The sequence below is a fragment of the Parasteatoda tepidariorum genome, chromosome 7, assembly GCF_982258835.1.
Source record: "Parasteatoda tepidariorum strain Cologne lab strain chromosome 7, Ptep-v5.0, whole genome shotgun sequence".
Classification (NCBI taxonomy): Eukaryota; Metazoa; Arthropoda; class Arachnida; order Araneae; family Theridiidae; genus Parasteatoda; species Parasteatoda tepidariorum.
The window spans coordinates 51,857,759-51,883,154 of record NC_141761.1 but is presented as its reverse complement, the minus strand read 5'-3'; the positions used below and the strand labels follow the sequence as shown (position 1 = coordinate 51,883,154).

The following is a 25,396-nucleotide window of genomic DNA, read 5'->3' as shown; positions in this document are numbered from 1 at the left end:
TTCTGAATGTGACAAGTTCGTCGGACGACCGTAGATCAAGCGGGGAGTGCTCCATCAACCCTCCAATTTCATTATTTTCCCACACATAACGGACAATCTTCTTCGGGAGAGAGAGAGGAAAAATTTTTCCTTCCCAAACTCCCGAGAATTCTTCGCACAATTAAAGCCCTTCCTTAAAACACCACCTAGGACCAAAAATGTCCGATTAATTTCGAGAAATCCAGATCCTCCCGCAAAAGTTGGTGAGAGAAAACATTACTACTACCGGGGATATAACCCTCCTCAATTTATTATTATTTTCATCTGGAAGAAGTAAGAGGTGGTGTGGGAGTGCTAGTGTGACCCCGACGAAATTAAGCCCCCGCCTAACCGCATATTCGTAATCACCTTTTAATTTATGGCCATTCCTTAATTACACCCAAACGAAGAGTGAAGAAAATAATAAATTCGCTAAAATATTCCGAGTGAATTATAATTTCGCACCGAAAGACCGAGGGACCGTTAATTTTCCTTAAAAGCGTGCGTCCGCCAGTATTCTAGACGCCGACGAAATCTAATAATTATAATGCGGGGTGGCCCCTTTTCTTGTTTATTTCGCAGAGTTCTGCGCCCGCTTTCGCATCATCGCTTTCATATAAAGATGGAAAAATAAATAGTCTCCCTCCCTTCATCGCTTTACTTCGAGTTGGATGCTTTTGTTCATAACTCTCTCTCTTTTCTCCATCCCGACCACCCCCGCCACTGGATCATTATTGGCAGGAGGATCCAATGATTCTCGTTTTTCCCTCCACATAATCGTTTGATTTCCACTTATTATTTTAATTTTCAAATAGGGCACTAGCGTTAGAATATCGCAATCATTATTATTATTTTTTGCTTAGAATTTGCCATATATATACATGAAGCGGTATTGCATCGAACACGTCATTCAAAATCACTCTCCCCCTCACAACTTACATTTCAATATATTGTACTATCTATCTACATACTTGTCATTGTTGTATTGTTGCTTTCCTCAAAATGTAATTCATGTAAAATTTTCTCCTAAATTGAAGTAGCTCAGTGAAAACAGAAAAAAATAAATAAATTATAAACCGTTGAATTAACTGGCACATCAATCAATAAAGGTTCACTTTTTCTGGTATAGTCTATAATAGTTTTATTTGCAAAAATATGCTATTCTATTTCAGTTCTTAGTTAAATAAAACCAGTATTTTCATAATCACTTAAAATGGAATATTAGGTACCGACATAATTAAATGATTCATATATACCTCAAAGCATTATGTATAGTACCTTCATATCGATCAAAAAACACTCAGTAGCGATTTTTTTTTAAACTACAGGTGTAATTTAATAATTTAAAATATCCAATTTGTTTAAAGCTGTTCTTCGAAGACTCCGTCGTAATATATAATGATGCTTTTTTTTTCAATATAGAGAGAAAAGTCACAGTTTTGTGAAAATGAAAAGCGTTAGTGGTCTAATTTTTAATTTAATATTTAAAAACTTACTCCAATGCTACATTACTCGAGCTCATAAAAATGTGCAAAAGCTGAGAATAAAGCAGTGATTTTCAATAGTTTTATCTAGGTGGGAAAATGTCGACTAATTGACGATTTTTAAAAAGTTTAATAACTTTTAAATTATTTGTTGTTCTAAAGCCCAGATAATTCTTCATGGCAAAATATAGAGTTTAAAATCATTGCAATGCTCCAAATGTAAGGCACTTAAACCATGGCTTTTTTATTTTCCATGGCGACAGAGCTTCAAAAAACAGCGTTAAGCACCAAATGCCCTGCCACTTTTAAGTTTTCCTGTTATGACAAAATGTTGTGTATAAGCCAGGGCATTCATAAAACAAAGTTTGAAACAAATTCAGCAATCCTCTAAAAAAATACTAAAAAACGTAGAATTAAGCTATATTATATCACATTAAAAAAAAAACACTACGAAAGTAACTAAATAAATAAAAAAAAGTTATTAGAAGATTAATAGAAAGTAGTGAATAGTAGGCGATCGTTGAAAAATAGAATACAAAGTTACCCTGAAGGGCTTCATCGAGATGTCACTTACACATTATTTAACTTTACGAAGCCATTAATCGTTAAAACTATTCTTCAAATTCAACGGTGTGTGGGAGCTTTGGCTAAAGCAACCTAATTTGCGGACAAGACAATGAGCTCTGAGCTTAATCCGATTACATAATCATTTGTATTATCATAATAAAAAAGAAAGATCCCGTCATGAAAATTGCAGATAAGAGACATTGTTTTTTTTAAATTTTTTTTATAAAGAATATGAACCAGAGCTAGAGTATGTAATGAGATTCAATTTATTAGATAAGTTAAGAAAAATTTAAAATTAAATATTGCTTTCGTCAGATAAATCTCAACCCCTAAAAATCAATGAAAGAATAATATGAAAAATGAATTGTTAACTTTAATAAGATTGAAATCTAAGGCGGTTTTAGATGACAAACTTTTGGTTGTTTCATAGCATGCACATGAATCAGTTTCTTACTGATGCATCAATTGGTATTTTAGAAATTATATTAAGAATTTTACTCTTGTATTTTGTCTTTTAAAATAATAGGGTCGGGTTGGTTATTTTCCTTTAACTCAACTAAAAATTGTTGATTTTTATTTTATGGTTAGAGTAATAAAAATGTATTCATTTGTTTAATTATTAAAAATTAAATCCACAAAAATTACGTGCACATAAATGTAATTTTTATGATTTTATTTCTAAATAGAAGTAATTTTGTGTGCAGTTTAACCTATAAGAATCTATGCACCTTTCTATAGACGATAGCAAAAAATTACTATAAGCTCAGAAGTTTGTTAAAGGAATGAGTTTTCCAGAAAACTACTTTCCAATGAGTAGTTTTCCGACAAAGTAGCTAAAAAACACTTTTTTAAAACTATTTTCTAATATTAAAACCCAGCTCAGCTAATTGAAATTACTATTACTATTGAAGCTATTTGAAATTAATATAATTAAGCATTTTTTTATTTTAAAGTACAGTCCAGCTAGAAATTAATTTTTTTGTAGTGCTTCGAAAGTAAAATATTAATTTTTATTTTTACTAATTAATTTGCATTCAATTCGCTTGGAAAAATACTTTTTATTTCAGGAATGTTTCATAAACTTAAAATGAGAGAGTTGGTCATTTGGCATTGCGATTTTAAATTTTACAAACTGATTTAAGTTGTCTAAGTATTTTTCTGTAAATTTCACACCACGCTATATTAATTTACAAAATATTAGAAAAAGTACAACTTTTCTATTGCCCGTAAAATAAAGGTCACCGAACATGAAGAAGGATGCTGTTCAACGTCAGTTTCGAAAGAATGCTTTAAAATGACTTTTCAAACAAAAGCCACATTCTTAAATAAATAAAACAAACATTTTACAAAAACTGAAAATAAAGTCAAATCCTTTTGAGGTCGCTCAATTTTCGAAACAATTTAAAACCATTGTAAAGTTTTTAAATATCAAATCCTAATTTGATTGACTCAATATACATTATTTCGAAATAAATGACATTTGATATATTTTTAAAAGTTACACAAAACAACGCTTATTCGGCTTTATACTTAAACATCAAGCGGTTATTTGATTAGTGACAACTGATCCGAGCATAAAAATTTCTTGCCAAAATTTGCATTCTAAATATGCCAACTAAAAGAATGGTTATTAGTATAACTTTAAAATTGCATATTTCACAAAAGTTAAGCTATATTTCAATTATTCAAACCGGTATATATTCCTTTCAATATATTTTGCATAACAGAAAATGCGTAAAAGAGTCCGAAATGTCACAATTCGAACCATTGTAATTAACTTTTTTTGTTACTTCTATAGGATCGAAGCACGACGCAATAACGAATTTGGCGAGAACTCTTAACTCACCTTTTACTTAAAACTGACACTTTGTGCAAACTTTGACAGAAATCAATTTGAAAACTTACCGTAACAGAACATGGTATTCCATGCCCCACCCCCATGGAAACATTCTTTCCGCGGTGAATGAGACAAACTTTAGGACATATTAAAAGTGAAACTCAAAAATTTCAAGAGCGACGCACATTTACAAGAAAATGGAAAAGTGGTGGGGGAAGAAAAGTCGAAAACCTAGAGGCTTGGCTGAAAAATTAATTCTACGTTCATTAAGGTACTAATTACTTTTCTTGGAGCGCTAGAGATAGGGAAAGAACTTTTCGCATGGGGGTTAAGAAATATTTAATAAGAGCGATAAAAGTTAAAATGTGGTCATTTATTTATCGAAAATGCCTGTAACCCGAGATACTATAACTCCTTTTCTCGTCTTTTTCACAGAAACCGGAGAAAAGCATAATAATCCCGCGTCGGATTCTTAGTATAACAAAAGAGCTTTTACAATTAAAATTAATAATAAATTGCGTTTTGCAGTTACAATTATTCGCAAGTAACACCCAGGGTATTAATAAATAATTAATTAGCTATAACCTATTAATAAAGCGAGCAGAAAAGGAGCAAAAGTAACTGGAGATATTTCCGAGGGTAACTTGCTTGTTATTTCCTTTAAGTTCTCTTTGCAGAGAGCGGGAATTTTTAATTCGAACATTTTCTTTTCTGCACAGTTTTCTCGCATTTATAATTCACGCTATTTGATGTAGTAGTTCATTCGAATATTGTTTGAATGTGAATAATTGATCTAACCATAACCGACCCTAAGGTATTTAAATTAGTAGTATGAAATTAAACGACGTAGAACTTTTCGTATGATACCCCCCCTCCCTCACAAAGCGGCCTACGGGACTTGTTGGAGTAGCGTTTTAAAATTTTTCACCATTTTTTTTCCCCAGCTCTTTTCATTATCGCTTTCATATGGCATTCATCGCCTTTAGCAACTAATTATTTTTGTACAACTAATTTCTATATCATCACCTTAACCAAGCACAGTTCTTTTTCTTAATCACATGATCTACGGTTGGCGAATTATTAAGTATTTAGAAACGGAAAAGAACATTTTTAATTAGTTTCTATCCAGAAATATTTGCATGATCAACAATTCATTAATCTAAGCACTTTTACAAACTGTACGGAATTGAGAAGTTTAAAAAGAACACAGCGTTAATTACAAAATTTGGCGACAACGGCAGAGCATTTTAACTACAAAGGATTTCAGGGGAATTTTAATAGAAATATGAAAAAGCACACACTCAAAACATAGGGGGTGGGGTTAAAACAGAAGCTAATAGGAATGATGAAGAATTCTAAGAGCTATTAATAAATGCATCCTTTGCAAAGAGGGCGTTAAAGTTTTTCAATCCAATTAGCATAAACAATTTTCAGCTGGTAGTTTCTAACATAACATTGAGCTGAATGCTCTAAAAGTAATGAATCTTTGCATAAATTTAATGTTAACTTTATTTCAATAACAAAGGTAAAATTAGCGTATATTAAATTACCGTATAACTCAAACATATCATGGCAATTTTTATTTTTAAACTATATAAAAATAAACCTATATCTTAGATTTCGAATTATTTATTAACTTAGTATTCGAATTAGTATCCGAATTATTTCGAACGTATTTAAATTCTTAACAATAATAAATAATTAACAAATTTGCTTTTTTAAAAAACTTCATTTTAATATTTAACGTTAGTTATCGAACAAGAACAACAAGACAATCTAGAAAACAAAACCTTCTTTATGAAAAATTCAAATAAATTTTTTTTTCAAGTACACTAGTGCATAACACAATTATGTTTGATTTACACGCTTGATTTACAGCACATTTAATGTAAAGTGGCAGAATTATTATTGTTTTCTTTATTTATTTTGCTTTGTTGAAAACAATTTTTCTCATAGTTTTGGGAAAAGCTTTGTGAGAAATTTTAAAAATGAGTATCTTTTATAAAACCATAAGCTTTTAAAAATTTGCAATGCAATTGAAATTAATTATACAAAAATGAAGGCTGCGTATTAAATAATGTAATTATTTACACTAAGAGCTGAAGGTTCGTTTATTTTTTTCTTTGCTTTGCTTACTATGCTTATCGATGTGAGCTTCATTAGTTACAGTCGACACGTTAACGAAATTAAAAAATAAATAAATAAATCTAATTAACTTTTATTCTAATAACAGAGTCAGCTTGAAGGAATTTAAATGTAATTACTTATTAGATTAACTAAAACTATACAAATCTATGACACTTAAAACTATGATTACTTTGTTTATTTAATACTTGACAAATTTATTTAAGTCCATCTTCGCAAATTTAACATTGCTGCTAACGTTCACACAATCTAGTATTGTAGTCATATTTATTTATTATCCCATGTCTCATTTAAAATTTTTTTAGCTCTATGCAATCTTTTAATTTCAAACTAACATGAGCCAATTTTTTAAATAAGCATGCAATCTATTAACATATTTTTAAAGGCGACAATAAATCATCCAACTCATTTACATGAATAGTGTTCTCAGCTAAGTTTAAGTCACTTAGATGCACAGATATTAGCTATTATTGGTGTAATTTTAAATGCATAAGCAATTCTTGCTAATGCAATGAAATATCTATATTTAAATTACTCAACAGTACTTATATGTTCCTTTACAAAAACCAAAACGGAAAAAAAAATTAAATAGCAAAATTCACAAAAGAACATTCAAACATGGGGATCTCACAGCCGTATATGAACACAAGATCAATTGCAAAACTAGCTTATATAAAATTTAGTTATAACACAAAATTCATAAGAATAGCAAACAAAACAGGCAAGTTACATGATATGGTACTAATGCCCAGATTATCTTACCTCAGTTTTTAACTATTTAACATAAAAGCTAAAATTTCTTAACAGCGCGATGAAAACTTTGCTTTTTGTAATTTGTCTTCCATAAAGCAACTTTTGAAGAAATCACATAAGTACCATAAAAAACTTTTGCACACATTTTTTTTTCTTCTTTTTTTTACAATCGTAAGTTACAAAAAGAGTATCTCATCTTAAAACCCTTTAAAACATAACTTTAAAAAAATGCCATATTCTTCCTAACGAGGAATGGGGTAAAAGGTGCCAAATAAATTACAATCTTCAGGTAACTCTAACATGAGAAATATGACAACTCGGAAGCATAATCTTCTTAATAAATGATAGCATAAACTTTGAGTTTGGTCATTACCGCATGTCTTTCCTGACAAAACAAGAAATGGAATGAGAAGATATAAATACATAAGCAAAGAAAGCATATACAATGGCCGAGTATATATGAAGAAGGAAAAAAGAAATATATTTAAAAATGTAATCGGTTCTCTTCTCTTACCTGGAGTATACGATTACCCATTATGTTAATCAATAGGAAAAAAAATAAATAAAAAATAGAGCCACTTTATGTGAAACCAGTTCAAAACTGTTGGACATTTTTTATCATAAAATGTTCTTTTTGCTTTCAGACCGGATCTGCCTACCTCATAAGAGAAAGAAATATTCCAAATAGAAGAGAAAAAAAAAAATTTGAAGTTGTGAAACAAGAGACATATGAATGAGAAAAAATAAATCTATAAAAAACTAACTAATCGGCATTTATAAATCTTTTACGCTCTATAGGATAATGTGCAATACATGGGAAAAGAATTTCGTATTAGTAAGAACAATAATGGAAAGAATGGGAATGCTTTTCGCAAACCATAAAAATTACTATACTGTAAATGTACTAATGCATGTATAAAAATATTGTTTTCTGCTTTGATTAGTTTTCGCACATCTCTATTTGCATGCTTTTAACGTATACTTTTTAAATAAAATCTGAAATTAATACTACTCAGTTATTAGTACATAAAAAAATTAAACACAGTCTTGGAAACTAAATGGACTCAAATTTCAATTTTGTTTCAATTTTTAATTAATTTATAATTTGTGTGATTAATTTTTTACAAATTTTGTTATTTTTGGTACTTTTCTTCCTCTCCTTTAAAAAAATTTTTTTTCTGCTTATTTTTTTGTATTTTAATATATATATATATATATATATATATATATATATATATATAAAAACACATCGAAGTTCTCTACAATTTTGTAATTCTCAATGTGTTTTCAAAACCAAACGGTATTACTTTTAAAGTGTTGCAATTCAGAGCAAGTCACAATAAGAAGTCATATTTTATAGAGCAGAATTTTTTCTTTTTAGAAATGAAACAAAACATATAATTTAAAGTTAATTAAATTAGAAATTTAGAAAGCATATTCTAATTTTAAATTAGAAATTTGGAAAGCATATTCTAATTTCAAACTCTCAAATTGAAGAACTGTGCTTTTCTATATGGAAAAAAACAAAAAAGAAATTCCATAATTATTTTTTCACTGTTTGTGAGAAACAAGAAGTCTACGAATGATTTAATATTTCCCAGAAAAGAAATAGAAAATGATGTTTAAATGGAATTATTTATATGATTATCAGAACAAGATGCATGCTGCTCGCCAACGGTTTAAGGAAATATTTTAAGAAAAACCATTCCATTTTATTCCTTTTTTTAGGCCTCTCTAATGTTGCTTACAAGACTCGTAATTTTCCTCTTACAATAATTGTCTCTGTCAGTCCAAATTATTGCATTAAGCAATATGCGTTCGTGGAAGTTTCGAAGAAAATAGCATCATTTTCATCTATTTCAAGTGAAAAGAATTTCTCATGTTTTTACGTCTTTTCGCTTGAAACAAGAATGTAGATTCAATCAAATATAACGTCATATATGTCAAAAAGGCAATGTGTTCGATTTTTGATATTTATAGCGACAGATTTCATAAAAGTTTAAAATACACTATAGTTTTAAGTTATTGTTATAAAATAAGTAGCTTCGATAATTTTACGATTCGAATTAATTTTTTTTAATTTAATCGACGATGAATGCAAACAGAATTTAAATATTTAATCACCGAATGATTTAACGTATAGCTTACAAGCAACTCTTATCCTCATAATTTAAGAAATACATTAAAAATATTAAATATTTTCAACGTTTGCACACGACTGTTCTGAAATCATTTGCAAATGAACGATGTTTTCATGCGCCTTATTTCATTAAGCAAGTTTGTGCTACTCCCCTTTACACATTGTTTTTATCATCTATATATTTTATCATATACTATATATTAAGCAATTTAAGTACATATATATATAGTGAAATAATTAGAAAATTTACAAATGTTTTAAAACGTCTAGTCTTATTTTATTGTGTGATGCAAAGCTTAACGCAATTACTATTAAATTTTAAATTTTTTTTCCAGTTAACTACCTATCTCATTTTAACAAGTAACCACACAATTACTGTAAAATCATTAGTAAATTGACTCGCGTTTTTATACATCTTATTTTATAAAAAATTTAAAGCCCTGAATATAAAACTTTTTGCTTCATAAAAAGATTTTATTTCGAGCATGGCAAACTTATTTCGTTGAATATCATAAGACTTGCAGTAGCAGTTTTTGCTTAAATTCATAGCATTGGTAAAGTATTTAAATTTTGTATGTTATATTTTTAAATGTTCCTCATGCAAATGTAAATTTATATATTGCACAAACTTTCAACGATTAGAATAAAGAAAAATAAGAATAGCCCAATAACTAAAAATAAGACAAGATTTCAAAATCGACATAAGATTGAAAAACGGCTAAATTCCTAAGATATGCAGTCGTAATTCTTGCCAGACATCGATAAATGTTAGGGAGCAGAAGACAACTCTCTAAGAATTAAAAGAATTTACTTAACATGAGAAGAAAAGTTCTCGAAAATCTTGACTTTTACACACTCAGATGAGTTCACAACTAGTCATCGAAAAGAGATGGTAGGAAAATTTACCAACAATAAATCCTTCTCCAGCACTTTATCAACGGGTTGATAATGTCATTAATAGTTTGAAGCTGGTCGCATAAGATCGACTCTCGAAAAGTTGCCTTCAAGCCACGAACCACTGTTAGTTTTAATTGCCTTGTTTACATTATTGGTTTCTAGGGTCTAGTCATCGGAAGCGCTGTCAACCCCTTTCTTTGTCTTTGCATTATTATCGAACAAAATTCCCTTTTCAGGGCTTTAGTTAGTACAGCAAACAGCCACGGGTGACTTAGGGTGCTATGAAAAGCAATTGCATTATTCAATCGCGATCTTAGTTAATGGTTAATACAATGAAAGCTCGGGACCCTCTGAATTGGCACTCGCTTCCCACCCCTAGCACCATTTTTTTCTTCTTTCTTTCTTATCTCTCGAGAAGAATTCGGATTCGATTAAAGTTTAGGATGAGAATCTTCACTTCTTGTTTAGCATTACTCGTGACTGTAATTGAGGCTTATAAAAGTCTTCATATAATTAGATAAACTTGATTGTTGTTAATTTTGCTTTTGACATTCTTTATTAGATTCTAAAATATCTCAACTTCAACAGGTTTCGAGTGCGTGTGATGTTATATGACTCGAAGGCCTTATATAAAGCAATTTATTAAATACTCGATGGTAATTAATTCTTCCAAATATAGTGAGCTCTTCATAAATGAATTAAAGAAATAATGACAAAATAAAACCATTTAACTCAACATAAAATAGTTGAGAGTTTTACACCAGTATACGATAATAAACAAACACATACAAAAAAAAAAATTCATATAACAAAAAGATTGTAAGACTTTTTTTAAACTGTTTTAAAGTTATACTTTTAGTCTTTAGTAAAAATTTCAGACCTTCATGTTCCAAAATTCGTAAATTGAATCAATGAATAAAATTAAATAATAAAAAAATTAAATAAAATTTCTTAATTATTTTATAAATTAGAAAATCGCCTTCACATAATTTTCCGTAAGTCAAAACGGAGAAACTGAAGTTCCTTTTTTGCTCGATTGGGGAACCTTGCCTTAAGTATCAATTGAAATACCGGGTAATATATTCAAAATTATAAAACACAAATTTCACAATCAACTTTCAACATACATGATGCAATTAATATACGCTTTAACTCCACAAAAATATCTTTAAAAGAGAGTGAAAAAACTACAACCATGAATAAAATATAACAGTCACATTGTAATCTTATCATGCAACAAAAAAAAAAGGGCTTGGAGAAGGAATGGAGTAAAGTGGAAGAAGTCAATAAAAAATATATTAATACATAAATAAAATTAAAAAAAAACTTAAGACGCTAATAACCGATTAGCACATTCAACGATTTATAAATGCGTTTCGTATCGGAATTTGCGACTAACCTCAGTTCATCATTCCTTTTTCAGCAATTTAGAATATAAGAGAAAATGTTTCTTTTTCCGAATCCCCCCCCTTTTTCATTCGTTTTTTCTTCCCAAACGAAAAAGATAGAGGGGGTGGAGAAGTGACATCGTTATTTTAATTCTCTCCGATCACACTACATACACCCACACCAGCCCTATCACCTCTCTTAATTTAACTCCCTTCCCCACCTCATCCCTCTACTTCAACGAAAAGAAAACGAAAAAAAAAGTTCGATGTTGGAAGCACGAAAATGTCGGTAATGTGGCTAAAAGGTTAATAGCGAAAAATCTCGTGTTAAATAAACGGAGCCCCGACTTCACTCAATTACAATTCTATATTTCTCCTTACACTACACCCCTTTCTTTCATTTTTTTAATCTCCATTTATTCCTTTTATTTAATATATTTTTTCTTCCTTTTTCACTTCAGTTCTTCCCCCCTCCCCCGATTCAATGACGCTTGAAAAAAAGAAAAGGAGGGTGGGTAGGTGAGGAGAAGGATATGTGTATACGAGGAGAGATGGAAAAAAAAAGGAGAGGGGAAAAAAAAGGAGAAAAAGAAAAATCGAAGAAGGGGGAGGAAGAGACACGAAAAACAGCGTTTTTTACCGCCTTTTTATCTATCTAAATTAGAGAGAATTGTTACGTTAATAAAATCGCCAGTTCTGCTCGATTAAATATCGATTAAGATAGGAATGATGGATACCAGTTAATTCAGAGCAGCGAAAGTGAATAATAAAAAAAAATAGAGAAAGAAAAATAGAGAGAGTATCTCAGCTATTTCGCTTTCCGTAACACAAAAGATGGAAGGGAAAAAAAGAGAGAAGAGAATTAGCTTTAGCCTGGGATTTTATTTGCTTTTAATAAGGATGATGTTTAAAAACATTACGACTGTCTTATCCTCCGAGTGACTGTTTTTTTTTTTTTTCTTCTTCTTCTTCTTTTGCTTAAATGTATATCATTAATACTTGTAGTGTAAATGTGATTTATTCAATTATTAATTTGATATGGATAAATATAAGTATGGTATAATTTAAATCGAAAAATTTAATAATGTCTAATAATTATAAATTTTTAAAAATAACAAAATTTTTTTTTTAATATTCTTTCTTTTTTCAAATAATTGACGTCAACAAATATTCAACAAGATTTCACTTAGCTTAAAGAATGTAGATGGGAAATCTTAATTAACCTTACCTTAGTTTTACCTTAAATTTAGAACCTTAAATTTAGAAACCTTAATTTTAGATGCAAATTATGTTGCTATTAATACTGCAAAAAATATTTATATAAAAAATAGCCGGTAATTAGATTGTGGCTGAACTAGATTTATGTTTCTTAGATGAACTTTAAAAAAGGAAAAATTTAAAATTTGAGTAAATATCTAAGACCTTTGAACTATTTTGTTACAAACCTCTTGCCCCAAATCTAATTATTTTTGAAATTTATAAGAAATTTTTGACAAAAGGAATTTATGGTTTTACGTAAGCAATACTCAGATCCTTGTCCCTCTTAACTGCTTCTGTAATATTTAAGGTAAAGTAAAACATTCCCGCAGTAGCTCATTGTGGTCTAAGGGGTCGTGTGAGCTAAGGATAGACAATTTCTTGACCATCGGTTATGATGGTGAAAATGTGATCAACATTGTGCACAGACGGCTTTTTTTTTTTTCACTGACAATCTGGTAGTCAACTATCTGAAGCTAGGTAGGCTTTAAGCTCTCTGTAGCAATATTTTCATTCTTAATCCAATCTGTGGGGGATCAGCGAGATAAATTTTTCATATTCTCAATCTTGCAGGCCCATTTATTTAAAATTAACCTGGTCAATTCAACTCTTTGTGTGCTCTGCAACACTTCGCCTATGACTGGGGAGCATCTATTTGATTGCCTCTCTCTTCTTGACATTCGTTTCTGTGATGACTTTTGTGCCCTCTCACCTTCTGGAGCTATTTCAGTGTTGTATTGGACTGCAAGACGCCTTATGCCTAAGAAGACGATGGCGGGCGTAATTTAAAAAAAGAAGAAAAAAAATATTCTTAATAAACCAGGCGTGAAAATATAAACTCTTGAATTTCGGTAAGACTGATTAGATTTTGTCAAATGAACCCTCCCCTCGCACGAGGCATGCGAAAGATGACAGAAAAAACAGGGACAAGGAAGCAGCGAAGTAGTGACGAGATTTGAAGTCGTGGGCATTTAATGAAGGAAGAAAAGAGAACGAGATCATCGCGTGCGGAGGTGACGATTTGAACAGAAAAAACAATCATCGAAATAAATTGTCAACATTGTGTCTCCCAATCTTCTTTACACAATACCTGGGGCCACTGAACCACAACCGTTGGCACTAGGAAATCCCGTGCGCAATTGTCTGCAGATACATAATAAACGCTTCATTATTTATTTATATTCCTTCCAATCTCTCTCTCTCTCTCTCTCACTGTCATTTTCATATTTACAAACAACTAGTCTATCCTTCCAATCTTTTGTACTACTTTGATCAAACGGTTACAAAGCCTTTTCCATCTGAGATTCGTCAATTAACCATTTTATCCACTCAATTTTATATATTGTTATCCGATTTTAATTTCATTATACCATTTTATATATTTGTCCATAATGTAAAAACTAAATTGCGATTAAATTGGGCATCGGACCACTCTGCTGTTTTAAGTCGATGTAACGAACAATGTAAAATCGAAGAATAATTTCGCAGGGAAAAAAATTGATATTTAGAAACGGTATTGGCAGAGAAATCTAGAGCCTTGTGCCTCCCTTTAAGATAAAAATTTGAGTTTTCATAGTAATCATTATATTTTGAATTCATTAATTTCTATTTATTTTGAAAATGTATCTTAATTGTTTTATTACTTGTTGTAAAGGTACGTGGGTATAATTGCGAAAAATATTTAATATCAAAAAGGTAAAGAGGGAAAAGGTCGATAGAATGCCTCCATTGGTGTAAAGAACACTTATCTAAATATGATTGATCTCTTACTGTGAGAAATAACTAACGTTTTCACGTAGTAAACTTAAATGAAATGTAATTCTTTTGCAATATAGTAGCATTTTTACTACTCATTTATCAATTACCATGCAAAAAATTACTTCATAGTCATTAGTTTAAAGTACTTGAAAAAATCATATGACATAGTTTTATTTTATTTTATAACAGTCATTGAACAGCCGACCCAATTCTGAATTTACGACTACACCATAGCCTTGTGATTTTGAACCAAACCCAGAAGACAAGGGAACTCCTGGATCAAGTTTTGGGAGAAATTTGCCTTCCTGGATAACTTTTTAATTTTACTAACCAAAAATTTGCTTTACTAACCAACATAGGGAGGAAAATCACGAAGATCACCCACGTTTAACCTGACTGCAAGGGGACTTTTACCCATGATCTGACTAACACTGAGGATATTTTACGTCAGCACTGTGGTCGGTGAGAGCCAGGTGCGGAATTCGTATCGACCAGTCATCGCTGGGATTCAAACCCGGTTCACCTCGCGCTCTATCCCGTTGTGGAACCTCTGAACCATAAGATATAGTTGACGTTTCGTGTCAATTAAGATAGGCATTTTTAGATAACTATTCCTTCTTAGTTAAATGAAAATTCCCCCTGCTTATGCACAAAAATAACTTTTGAATTAAGAAAAAAATTCTTGTTCAAAAGAAAATCAAAATTTTGTACATATATATGAAGCAAAAATTTTTTGTTTATTTTTGGTAAAATAAATTTTGTTTCAAAAGAGAACATACTTCCGTTTTAGATCGTCAACCCCCCTTCTTTTTCGAAAAAATTCCCTTCTCAGGAGATTTTCAACTTTTCAGTAAGAATTTAAGCACAATCGCAAAAAAATAGGATGTCCTAAAAAAATTTGGGAAAATTTTTCGCTCTATCTTATTAAAATTCTAAATTAATTTTTTTAAAACGAAAGAGCCAGAAGAAGTAAAAAAATTATATAGTATTTATTAGGATTTTTTTTTAATATATATATAACACAGGAATGTTATTTTTATATATGTAAAAAGAAAATTATTTTTTAAGGAGGGAGAAGAAATAAAAGAATTACATAGTTATCAAGAAAATTATTTTTATAAAAGCTTGGATATAAACAGAATAAATAAATTAAAAAAAAAAAACAGTAATACTAACCATTTTCAAAGAAAACCCCATTAGACTATTAAAGAGAAAGTTACCCAGCGTGAAAAATGGCTAAGAGAAATTGATAAGAGAGTGCAACTGAGCACACGTAGGTTAATTTCTTTCTTTCTTTTTTTTCAAAGAGTATCTGCATTTGAAGCGTGGCTATCAAAAAACAATGTTCTAAGATTTAGAGACAAGAGCTACATTACAAAGAAAGAAAAATAACTCAGAAATCAAGTCACGTAATATTATTTCAATTATTATCGTTTGTATAAATGACGCCAGATATGTTGCTTTACGTTGCGAAATAGATATTGCTATTAATTGATATTAACTGCTGCAACGTCTTTTAATTTGAGATTTGAAATTTCATATTATTATTTTACAAATAATGAAGCTGTTATTGCCGGATGCTATTAGCTATCGTCAATTTAATCGATGGGCAGATATATATTTTTATATTTTAATTCGTTTAAGTAACAAAATAGCATTTTCTCCTTCCTTACTTTTTAGATTTAAAAAATTAATTCTTTAATTATAAATACATTACTATAAATAATTAATTTATTAAGTATTAAAATAAAAAATTAAGACCTCTTCTTTAAATGTTAAAATAAACTCAAATTTCTATCAGAAAAAATATTGAAATTAGTTTTAAATACTTAACTTATTTTGCATAATTCAGAAAAATTCAGATTCAAAAAAACATAAGGACGAATTAGAAGCAATAAAAAAATTTTTTAATGGTCAGTTACTGCCACCAGATGTAACAATTTGTTAAACTAACACGAATATCTCAGTCATTAACATTAATTTAGGTCAATAACATTGAAAAAGTAGATTTATTTTTGTATAATTTCAGACTGATTTTAAACATAATTTCTTCTGCCTTTTTATTTTTTATTTTACAAAACTTTCTTAAAAAATTTTTTTTATTAATAAAAGTAAACGCATTCTAAATCGAAAATAACACATTCCTTCAAAAAACGGCTACTTTATTATTTCACTACAATTTTAATTTCCTTTAAAAAAAGTAACGTAACTACAACTCTGCGGGGGTTATGATTTAATACCAACTTAATGTACCCTGATTGCTAAATGTATCAATCCTACAGCATCAATTTTTAATTCTTTCCATCTTTATATTTCAACCAATGATCCACCCAATCGTCCGGTCGTACAAAAATTCTAAAAAAAGCTGTTGGCAGTCCAAACAAACAGGTATCAATATTTATCTCCAACAGTTAAAATGATGAATTGAAATGAACAGTTAAAATGATGCAATATGATTTATAGAAAAATTTTGATACATTGTAAACAAACTTTGATACATTGTAAAAAACAAAACAAAAAATATTCTATTTTAAAAACTATCCTGGTGACATCTTTAATTTAACATTTTTATAAGCAACTTAATTATGATATTCGAGAAGTGAGGAACATTCGATCTACTTAAACATATTTAATCTGAATCGCAGGGTAAGAAAACTAGATCGCGCAATATTAAGTTCGAATAGAACAATCTGACAGTTGAATTCACAATAAATAACAATGATATTTATCTCTAACAGTTAAAATATATGTAAGAGAAGAATTATGATGAATTAAAAACAATGCTCAAGCAATATGATTTCTTGAAGAATTTTGATACATTATAAGCAACCCTACTACAAAAAATTATTCTATTTTAAAAACTGTCCTCAGGACATCTTTAATTTAATATTTTTATAGACAACTTAATTATGATATTCGAGAAGTGAGGAACATTCGATCTACTTAAACATATTTAATCTGAATCGCAGGGTAAGAAAACTAGATCACGCAATATTAAGTTCGAATAGAACAATCTGACAGTTGAATTCACAATAAATAACAATGATAAAATAATAACAGCTAAAGAAATAACGCCAATAGCGAGACATGTGTAACTGCTAAAATAACTACTCTCACGCAAAGGCCTAAGGGAATTTTAACTTGTTAAATCTAAATAACAACTCAACCATAACAGGGAAAATAAAGTTTCAATTCTTAATTTTTATTTTAACACTAAAAAGCAACCTTTTTTACACGAATTAAGCATGTAAGTGCAAAACTTAAAATATTAAAGAACCGTGATATTGAACTTTTCTTAGTGGCTTAAATTAGTTTCAGGATCTTATGCCAAAAGCTAACAATCCTCGGTTCGAGACAAAAAAATTTTAAAAAAATGAGATTATTTAATTTTCTTTGTTTAAAAAACTGACGTAACTGCATCTCTTTAAAATGGTAAAAAAAAGAAAAGATGAAGAATCCTGTTATCTCAAATAGATATTTCTCTAAGTATATTCCTTGGTTAAAAATTGTTGCTAAAATAGTCGTTGTTTAATCATTTCGAAATATTTATGTTAAATACGAAACAAGATATTTTGGGAGGTGACGATTTACTTTTCAAATATATGTAGTTTATAAATTACGTACAATTTTCAAATTAACTTTTATTAAAATACGTAAATTAAAAGGATTGAAAGAGTTTAAATTTGATTTCAGTTTCCATTCTTTTTTTTTTTTTTAATCAGAGTACCAATTTGTTCTCGATTAACAAAACTTGCAATAGAATAATTTCTTTAAAAAAAAAAAAAAAAAAAGTCTAGCCCTCTTAAAACCTTAAATCAATTCACAAGAAATCGCAATTTTTTTAGAAAAAAAATATTTTATTCCTTCCTTGCTCTTTGAAGAATTGCTCCTCATCTTCCGGGTGAGACTGAAAAGTAAAAGTTTCCGAATATCTTGAAACAAAAAAAAATCATTAAAATATTCAGTTCACTTCACTTCCAAGAGGGTCAAGGACAAATTCTTGAAGGAAGCCATTGCAGGGAAAAAAACATTTCAGGCGTGAAGCACTTGTAGGAGTTCTTTCCACTTACAGAACAGCATCGTTTGCTATTTCCATTGTGTCGATATCGATTAATCGCAATCAGAGAATGCATAGAAATCCTCAAATGTAAGCGACTAGGGAAAGAGAAGGGGGAATTTAATGCAAATATCCCTCCTCAAATCAAAAGCAAGCTTCACAATTCCAAAAGCTATACAAGTGCATCACAGAGGAAAAGGTGGAGGTGGGGAAGGGACTGACCGGCTTTAAGCGAAGGGATAATAGTCACTCATTAAATTCGAACCATTTGTTTTGGAAATGAAATAACGAAGGCATGTGTGTATGTATGTGTGCGTATTATACCCACTGTAGACGTACTTTTGATCGACTACAGAGTAAATGGATAGTGAATAATGCAAGCCTTTATCTAAGTACTTAAAACGAAGATCAAAATCAAAAAATAATGGTTTTACCAGTGATATTTTTTTCAATTCATTCATTCATTGGAATTCTTGATTCTTTTATTGATGTTTTTTCTCCCTTTTGTACCGAATCGTATCCACACATTGAACAGACCATTTATTATTTTTTTAATAGATGTAGGTTCATTTTTATTTATTACATTTTTTCCCCTGTTCTCTTTTGGGTGCAGACCACTTTTGAAATCGAACAATTATCAAAAGCTCGTATACAAAGTAAAATAAATGATAATAAAAAGGAGACGGAAATGTTTTCCCTGCATTAAAACATTTTCAATTAAGGGTCTCCTACTTTTTAATAGTACAAATCGAAAAGCCATTTTTTTTATTTCTCTTTTTTTTTTTTCATTCTCTTGCGATTACTATTATCATTGCCATTTATTATTCGACTTTTTGTTAAATGTATCGATTAACAAGAAGTGAATCTCATTTCGCCAGACCAAATATAACTTTAAATGTAAAGAAAAAAAAACATTTCGCAAATGATTATCAACTTATTTTCTTTTATCGTTCATATAAAAATTAATAGTTGGTGTTAAAAAAATTTCAATAAATAAGTAGAAAAAATTACTTTTACTTATTAACTTTGAAAAACTAAACTCCTTTAATTAAAATAAATTTTTCATTAATTCGTTTAATATACGTCAGTAATTAAAGAATTCATATACTATAACGACGGATGGATTATTCGATATAACATTAAAGCAATACTTTTTTGTAAAAAAAGATGGGGTGTATAATAATTATAATTAGCAGAAGATTATGCAGCAATTTCTTTTAAATTGAAAGTTAATTTGATATTCTTTTATCATCACCAATAATTGACAATTATATTAAAGTTCATATAATTTTCGAAATTTTAAAATTAGGATTGAATTATTACTTAGTGAAAACTACTATTAAATATATAATAACCATGAATATTAAAGGCGATTAAAGTCCTAAATTTAGTATTAAACCCTAAATAGCTAAACAGTCTTATTGTTTTTCTAAGTTCGGACGTAACCTTAACAGATGTAGATCTCAATTTTTTTAAATATAGCAAATGTTACTTTTACTATGTTAAAATATCAACATTAACTTCTTTAAATGCTTATGGGTACTTTCCTAAGACACGCTTTGTTAGCCATAAATAAGGGTAATATAAATAGGAGCCGATTTTTAATTTGTCGTACATAAGTCGGATGATTACTCACTAAGTATCATTAATTAAGTTTTGTTAAGTGGGATTAATTTTTATACCACTAAATCACTTTTTCCCCATGATTCCTCTGTTGTAACAGTCTACAGTAACAAGTTAAAATGATATGAAATATTTATTTCTAAACTGTTATAAGACTTGAATGGAATAATAACTAAGATACAGTATGACAAAAATATTCCATCGAAAATTATATTTACGATTTAAAAAAAATTGCACGTAAACACAATATAAAAATACCGAAATTAAATTTCAATTTTTTTTTAAAACTTTTCAGTAAAGGCAAACTTTCAACCAAATTCAACTTCCTCGCTTTAATCATAACCACATTCTTTAATTTTAATTAAAAGCTGTAAAATTCTATACTCTTGTTAACACACATAGAATTAAATAAATACATAACTAGACAAAACTGAATTTGTTCGAATGTTAAATTTTCTGACACAAAATCTAAATTGGACAGATAATTATAATTGATAAAAAGATAAAATAATAAAAGATAGTGCTTTAGCTTCATTTAATATATGCATATTATTTGTGATTAGAACAAAATCAAAAATGTATAAATCTTTAGAGCAAAATTTAAAGAAAAGCATGGTATATTTACTAGTAATTACACTAGAAATTTAATTTATTTATGTAATTTATTATTTACACTTTAATATAAACAAAAATATTAATAAATACCAGAGGCGAAAGAATGACTGTATTACATGACTAGCAAATCAAAGAATGCCAGAGAAATAAAAAAAGGTCTCCAAAAATCGTTTGACAACATCATTTGAAAATCGTTTGACAGTTGCATATATCATCTTATCAAAGCAACTGCCTATAAGTCAATCAACAATTATCCTTGATTTATTCTCTTGCTAAATATTACTAAGTAATTAAAATAGAAATATTCTAAGAGGAATATTTTTTATTTTAAAAAAGAAATTACGAAAATATGGTTTTGTGATTAAGATAAATATTCTCTTTGTTTAAAAAATCATTTGATCAGCGTTCATATATAGGTTAATTAATACTGATACATTCCTTGCCTTTTTTCGCATCAAATGAGCAATTAAAATATGAATATTTTACATTATTAAAATATGATTTTGAGATATAGAAGTTAATAAAATAACAAGATATTAAAAGGCAATAAATTATTATCTTTTTAAGTAATCATTTAACAAGCAAAGTGAAGATTTTAAGAAATCGTTTGACAAGAGTTTATCAAGACAGATGTTTAACTGAAAGGCAATTAATACTAATCTATTCCTAGTATATACGTTAATTCCTGTGGTATACGTTAAATAACCGAATAAAATACAAATAAGAAAATCTAAAATAAGAAATATATTAGGTTAATAAGAAAGCAGTAAATTCATAGACAAAGAATATTATTTTCTTACTTTAGAATGGCGCCGGATCTGCAATATCCCATCGCCTGCCATTTCAACAAATGCAAGCAAACAGGAGAAAACATTCACTTTATGGCAAGGGGAGAGTAAGCGATTAACATAATTACCAAAAGATCATTCGCCTGAGGGGAAAGGTCAACTGAAATCCTTTCAAGCATTGGTCCCCGAAAAGTGAGAGGGTTTCAGTAAAAAATAAACAAATAAAGCAGCTAAAAACAAGAGTATATAAATGGCTCAGCTCTTGAAGAATGCTTCAAAAAAAATTTTTTTTTTGCATTTTTAAAAGACATGATTTTGTAAGGTTATATATATATATATATATATATATATATATATATATATATATATATATATATATATATATATATATATATATATATATATTTGCGCAGAATTATATTCTTGTGGTATTTATTTACATCAAGTAACTAAAAAAGAACTTTAAGTTGAGTGAAAGTTGTAAGAATTTTCAAAAATGTTTGATGAATCAATAAAGTATGAAAAAATAACGGTTGTAATATGACTTTATGAGTATTTCTTATGCCATAAAATGGTTCACATATTTATTTTCAATTTCATGGGTTTAAATATTAATTTTTCCTTAAACAAAATCTTAGAAAAGTAGATTGAAAAAAAAAAAAATCTGAAACATATTTCCTTGTAAGTACATGCACCGAAATAGCTGCCAAATTTTGGCAATAATCGGACAATGACAAGGAAAAAAAAAAAAAAAAAAAACATTACATAACGGGACGAACTCCTAGCCACTACATATATATTTCAAACTTATTGCAAGTGCAAGAGCTGCAACTTCACTTAGCGCATACAAGAGCCGACATGAAAATAAATCGAAAAAGTTTAGTATTGTAATTTAAAAACAGTACAACTAAATTTAATGAAATTATACGACTTTGTTTAAATGTGTCTGCATGACGATTTCTCATAAAATGAAGAACAAAAAAAAAAATTTGTAACCATTTTTCCACCGATTTCATATGAAATTTCAAGTTCTGAATTTCAATTATTTTAACAAAAACTTTATTTTTAATTTCCTCTTTCGAGAAAAAAGCGAATTCAAATCTTTTTAAATTCAAAAATTTTAATAAATAAAATCATTCTTCAAGCCTTATTATTATTATCATCTTTAAAGAAATGTAATTTTATTTTTTAATTCCTTTTGAATTTTCTAATTCAGCTAAAAATTTCCAAACTCTATATTTAAAAAAAATTTCTGCATTGAAAGATAAAAAATTAAATATAACGTATTCAATAAATAGATTGACCGATTTCGTGAACAATAATTTTATCAGATAAATAGAATAGTAGCAGAAACTTAAATTTTGCATTCTATAGATTGGATAAAATACGTTATTGGGAGACACATGCAAGAAAGCAAAAATATCAATTTCAACACAAAAGCCTCGAAGTACTGAGTGTAAAGACGCCGGAAGGGAATAAACGACCAGGTTGCAAGGCGCAGGCACAATGCAGCCCCCCCCCCCGATATGCTCCTCTGATTAACTACCTACAAAGAATAGCTGAAAGATGAGAAAAATAGCCAATAGAATCTTTATGTAGCAAAAAGTAAAGAAAACCAATTGCCTTTTTTTACAGTTCATTGCCAATAAAAAAAGAGATTTGTGCAGCTGATTAAGGCTTATTAGCTGAAGAGAACATTGTGTTTTTGAGCTCAGCTGAATAGGAAAAAGAGAATATAAGATCAGCCTTTATTACCGCGTGTTGCATTTTTCTTTTAAAAAACGTATGATCTCAAATAAAATATACTGGGGAATTTATATATTCGCCTTGGCGTAAAATTTGGCGAGTGACTTTTTTATTTTTTTTATGCATTCTTCCTTTTTAGTTTACGATTGAATGTACAATGATTCCCATATTAATCTCATGCTATGAACATATTTTTTTTAAATACATTTTATTTTGATCCAAATCTTAAAATTGAAGTTTAACATAATCAATAAATTAATCATTTTTATTTTAGAATCACTTGCTTAGAAATTAGTGTTATTGTTATTCATTGGAAGTATATGTAGTTTTTCAATAAAGGAAACAGTTCGAGGTACTGACTGGGTTACAATTATAAAAAAGATGAATTAAAGCGTGAATTTTGCAAAATTTAAAAATAATAATTTAATAATTTTAGTATTTTTTAGCTTTAGTATTTTTTTAGTTTTATTTCCCTTCTTTATAGTAAATTCCTAAATAGTAAATATCCCTACAGACTTTAGCTTATTTTTTAAAAATGTTTTTTAAAAAAAAAATCGTATAACTAGTAAACCTCATGCAACATTTTCCGGTTCGATGTATTTGTTAAAGTATACGAGTATTTTTATTCTCTTAAATGCAAGAAAGTAAAAAAATATTAAAAATCGCAGTAAAGAAATATTAAAAATCTAGGCTCTTTGCTCATCGAAAAACTAAATACGTCATGTTTCATCTAGACAAGAAAAAAAAATTAAATCATGTCCTAAAAAAAATACTGAAGCAAAAAAAATTACTAGCGCTAATTCTTTAAAAGAAAAATACATAAATATAAAATTGTAATGCAGAAAATATAACTCTTTTACAGTTTTAGTTTCAGTTTGTTCATATTTAATAACAATACTTCCACCCCTTAACTGGAATAAAATCTAACAATCATAATCCTGTTGTACATGCAAGATAAAAACATTAACTTACGAAAATTTAAGTATACGTTAATTTCTTCCTTTCCTGCAAAACTAGGTTTAATTTCTCGGCAAATTATGAGAATAATTCCTGAAAGGCAATAAACCACGATTTATTCAATACTCGCTGAAAGTGAATATTCACTCCATACATAGAAGCAGCTTAAATTAGCTATATTTTGTGTGTCTTAAGTCTTATTACCCGTAAGGTTATAAAGACACCTTGCATATCAAATAACGACAGGACTTCTTTCAGGCAATGATCACGAATTATTTGAAGAAAATGAATAACCTCTGAGTCCGTGAGCTATAATTGGCGAATTCCTTAAATAAAAGTTACGAAAATTTGGCGACAAAGGCCTCCACAAAATAACCCCTCGCTTGAAGCTCCAGGGCATAACAAAGCAACTCCCAAACATCTTCTACCCAAGGGATTAATCAAGATTTCATTAGTATCGATCCAAAAACCATCCCCTCGACTATACGCTTACTATCTTCGCATCTCTTGTACTAGAAAAGAGCACAACGCCGAAATAAAAAGATAGGAGTCCCTCACCACCCCCTCCAAAACTTGGAAAAGGAAGAAGGGACAAAAGCAACCTTTAAAGACGCTTAATTTATTGCTTCTAACCCTGTCGATGCTTCCAATTGTTGGTTGCTCTAGTTAAGCAGTGACCTTATTGGATCTCTTGCACAAAAGCAAACCTTCAATTTCTTTTTCTACAAGAATGCTTCGTTTGTTAGCACTCAAATGACGATGGGAGAAAATATCTGCTGTTATCATTCATTCAAGGTGCGAGGAAATATGGTTGGCTCCGTCTTTTCAGACATTTTATTGGTCTCGAACGTATGCTGCAGCCAAGATCGAATAATTGATAGAAAAAAAAAGGACCACACTTGCTTTGTGAGAGTGGATAGCTAATTACGATCAGAATGAAATGCATTCCATCATCCCTTCGATACATTTTTTTTTCTTTCGTTCTATAGTAAATTACATGCGCTTTAGAAAAGTTTTACATCTATTGGCTTACTATAAAAGGAATATTCAGATGAAAGGGTAGCTTAATCGCAATGATAGGTTATTCAAGTTAAGCAAACCTAATTTGGCTGGCATAACTTGAAATATATACAGTTTCTTTAAAAATTTCGTTAAGTTAAAAGTTTATTATATTCTTAGAAATTATTTTTTGTAATGAATTTTCACAAATGTCTTAGATGAAATAAAATGAATAGGGCTTTGATTACTTTATCTCTATAAAAAAAATGATAAAAAATTTTCAACTTTGTAAAAGCTGACATTCATTGAACAATTTTATTTGAATAAGGAAAAAAAAGAAAGATTCATTTTCTTGAAAGTATAATTT

The 25,396-nt window shown here is 29.1% G+C and overlaps 1 protein-coding gene across 8 annotated transcripts in view; it reads right to left on the bottom strand.

Annotated features, from left to right (window-relative positions):
- LOC107452032 (AT-rich interactive domain-containing protein cfi-1) overlaps nucleotides 1–25,396 on the bottom strand; it is a 255,777-nt gene that overhangs the window by 175,740 nt on the left and 54,641 nt on the right. For 3 of the 8 annotated variants that reach the window (XM_087167838.1, XM_087167839.1, XM_087167840.1), the window contains exon 1: nucleotides 21,340–21,488. The exons of 4 other annotated variants lie outside the window; for them this stretch is intronic. In XM_087167838.1, the coding sequence (XP_087023964.1) occupies nucleotides 21,340–21,381 (42 nt within the window). In that variant the 5' untranslated portion in view covers nucleotides 21,382–21,488. Of the gene's footprint in view, nucleotides 1–21,339; nucleotides 21,489–25,396 lie in introns of those variants that run through there. One more of the 8 variants, XM_087167842.1, reaches the window with a different exon arrangement.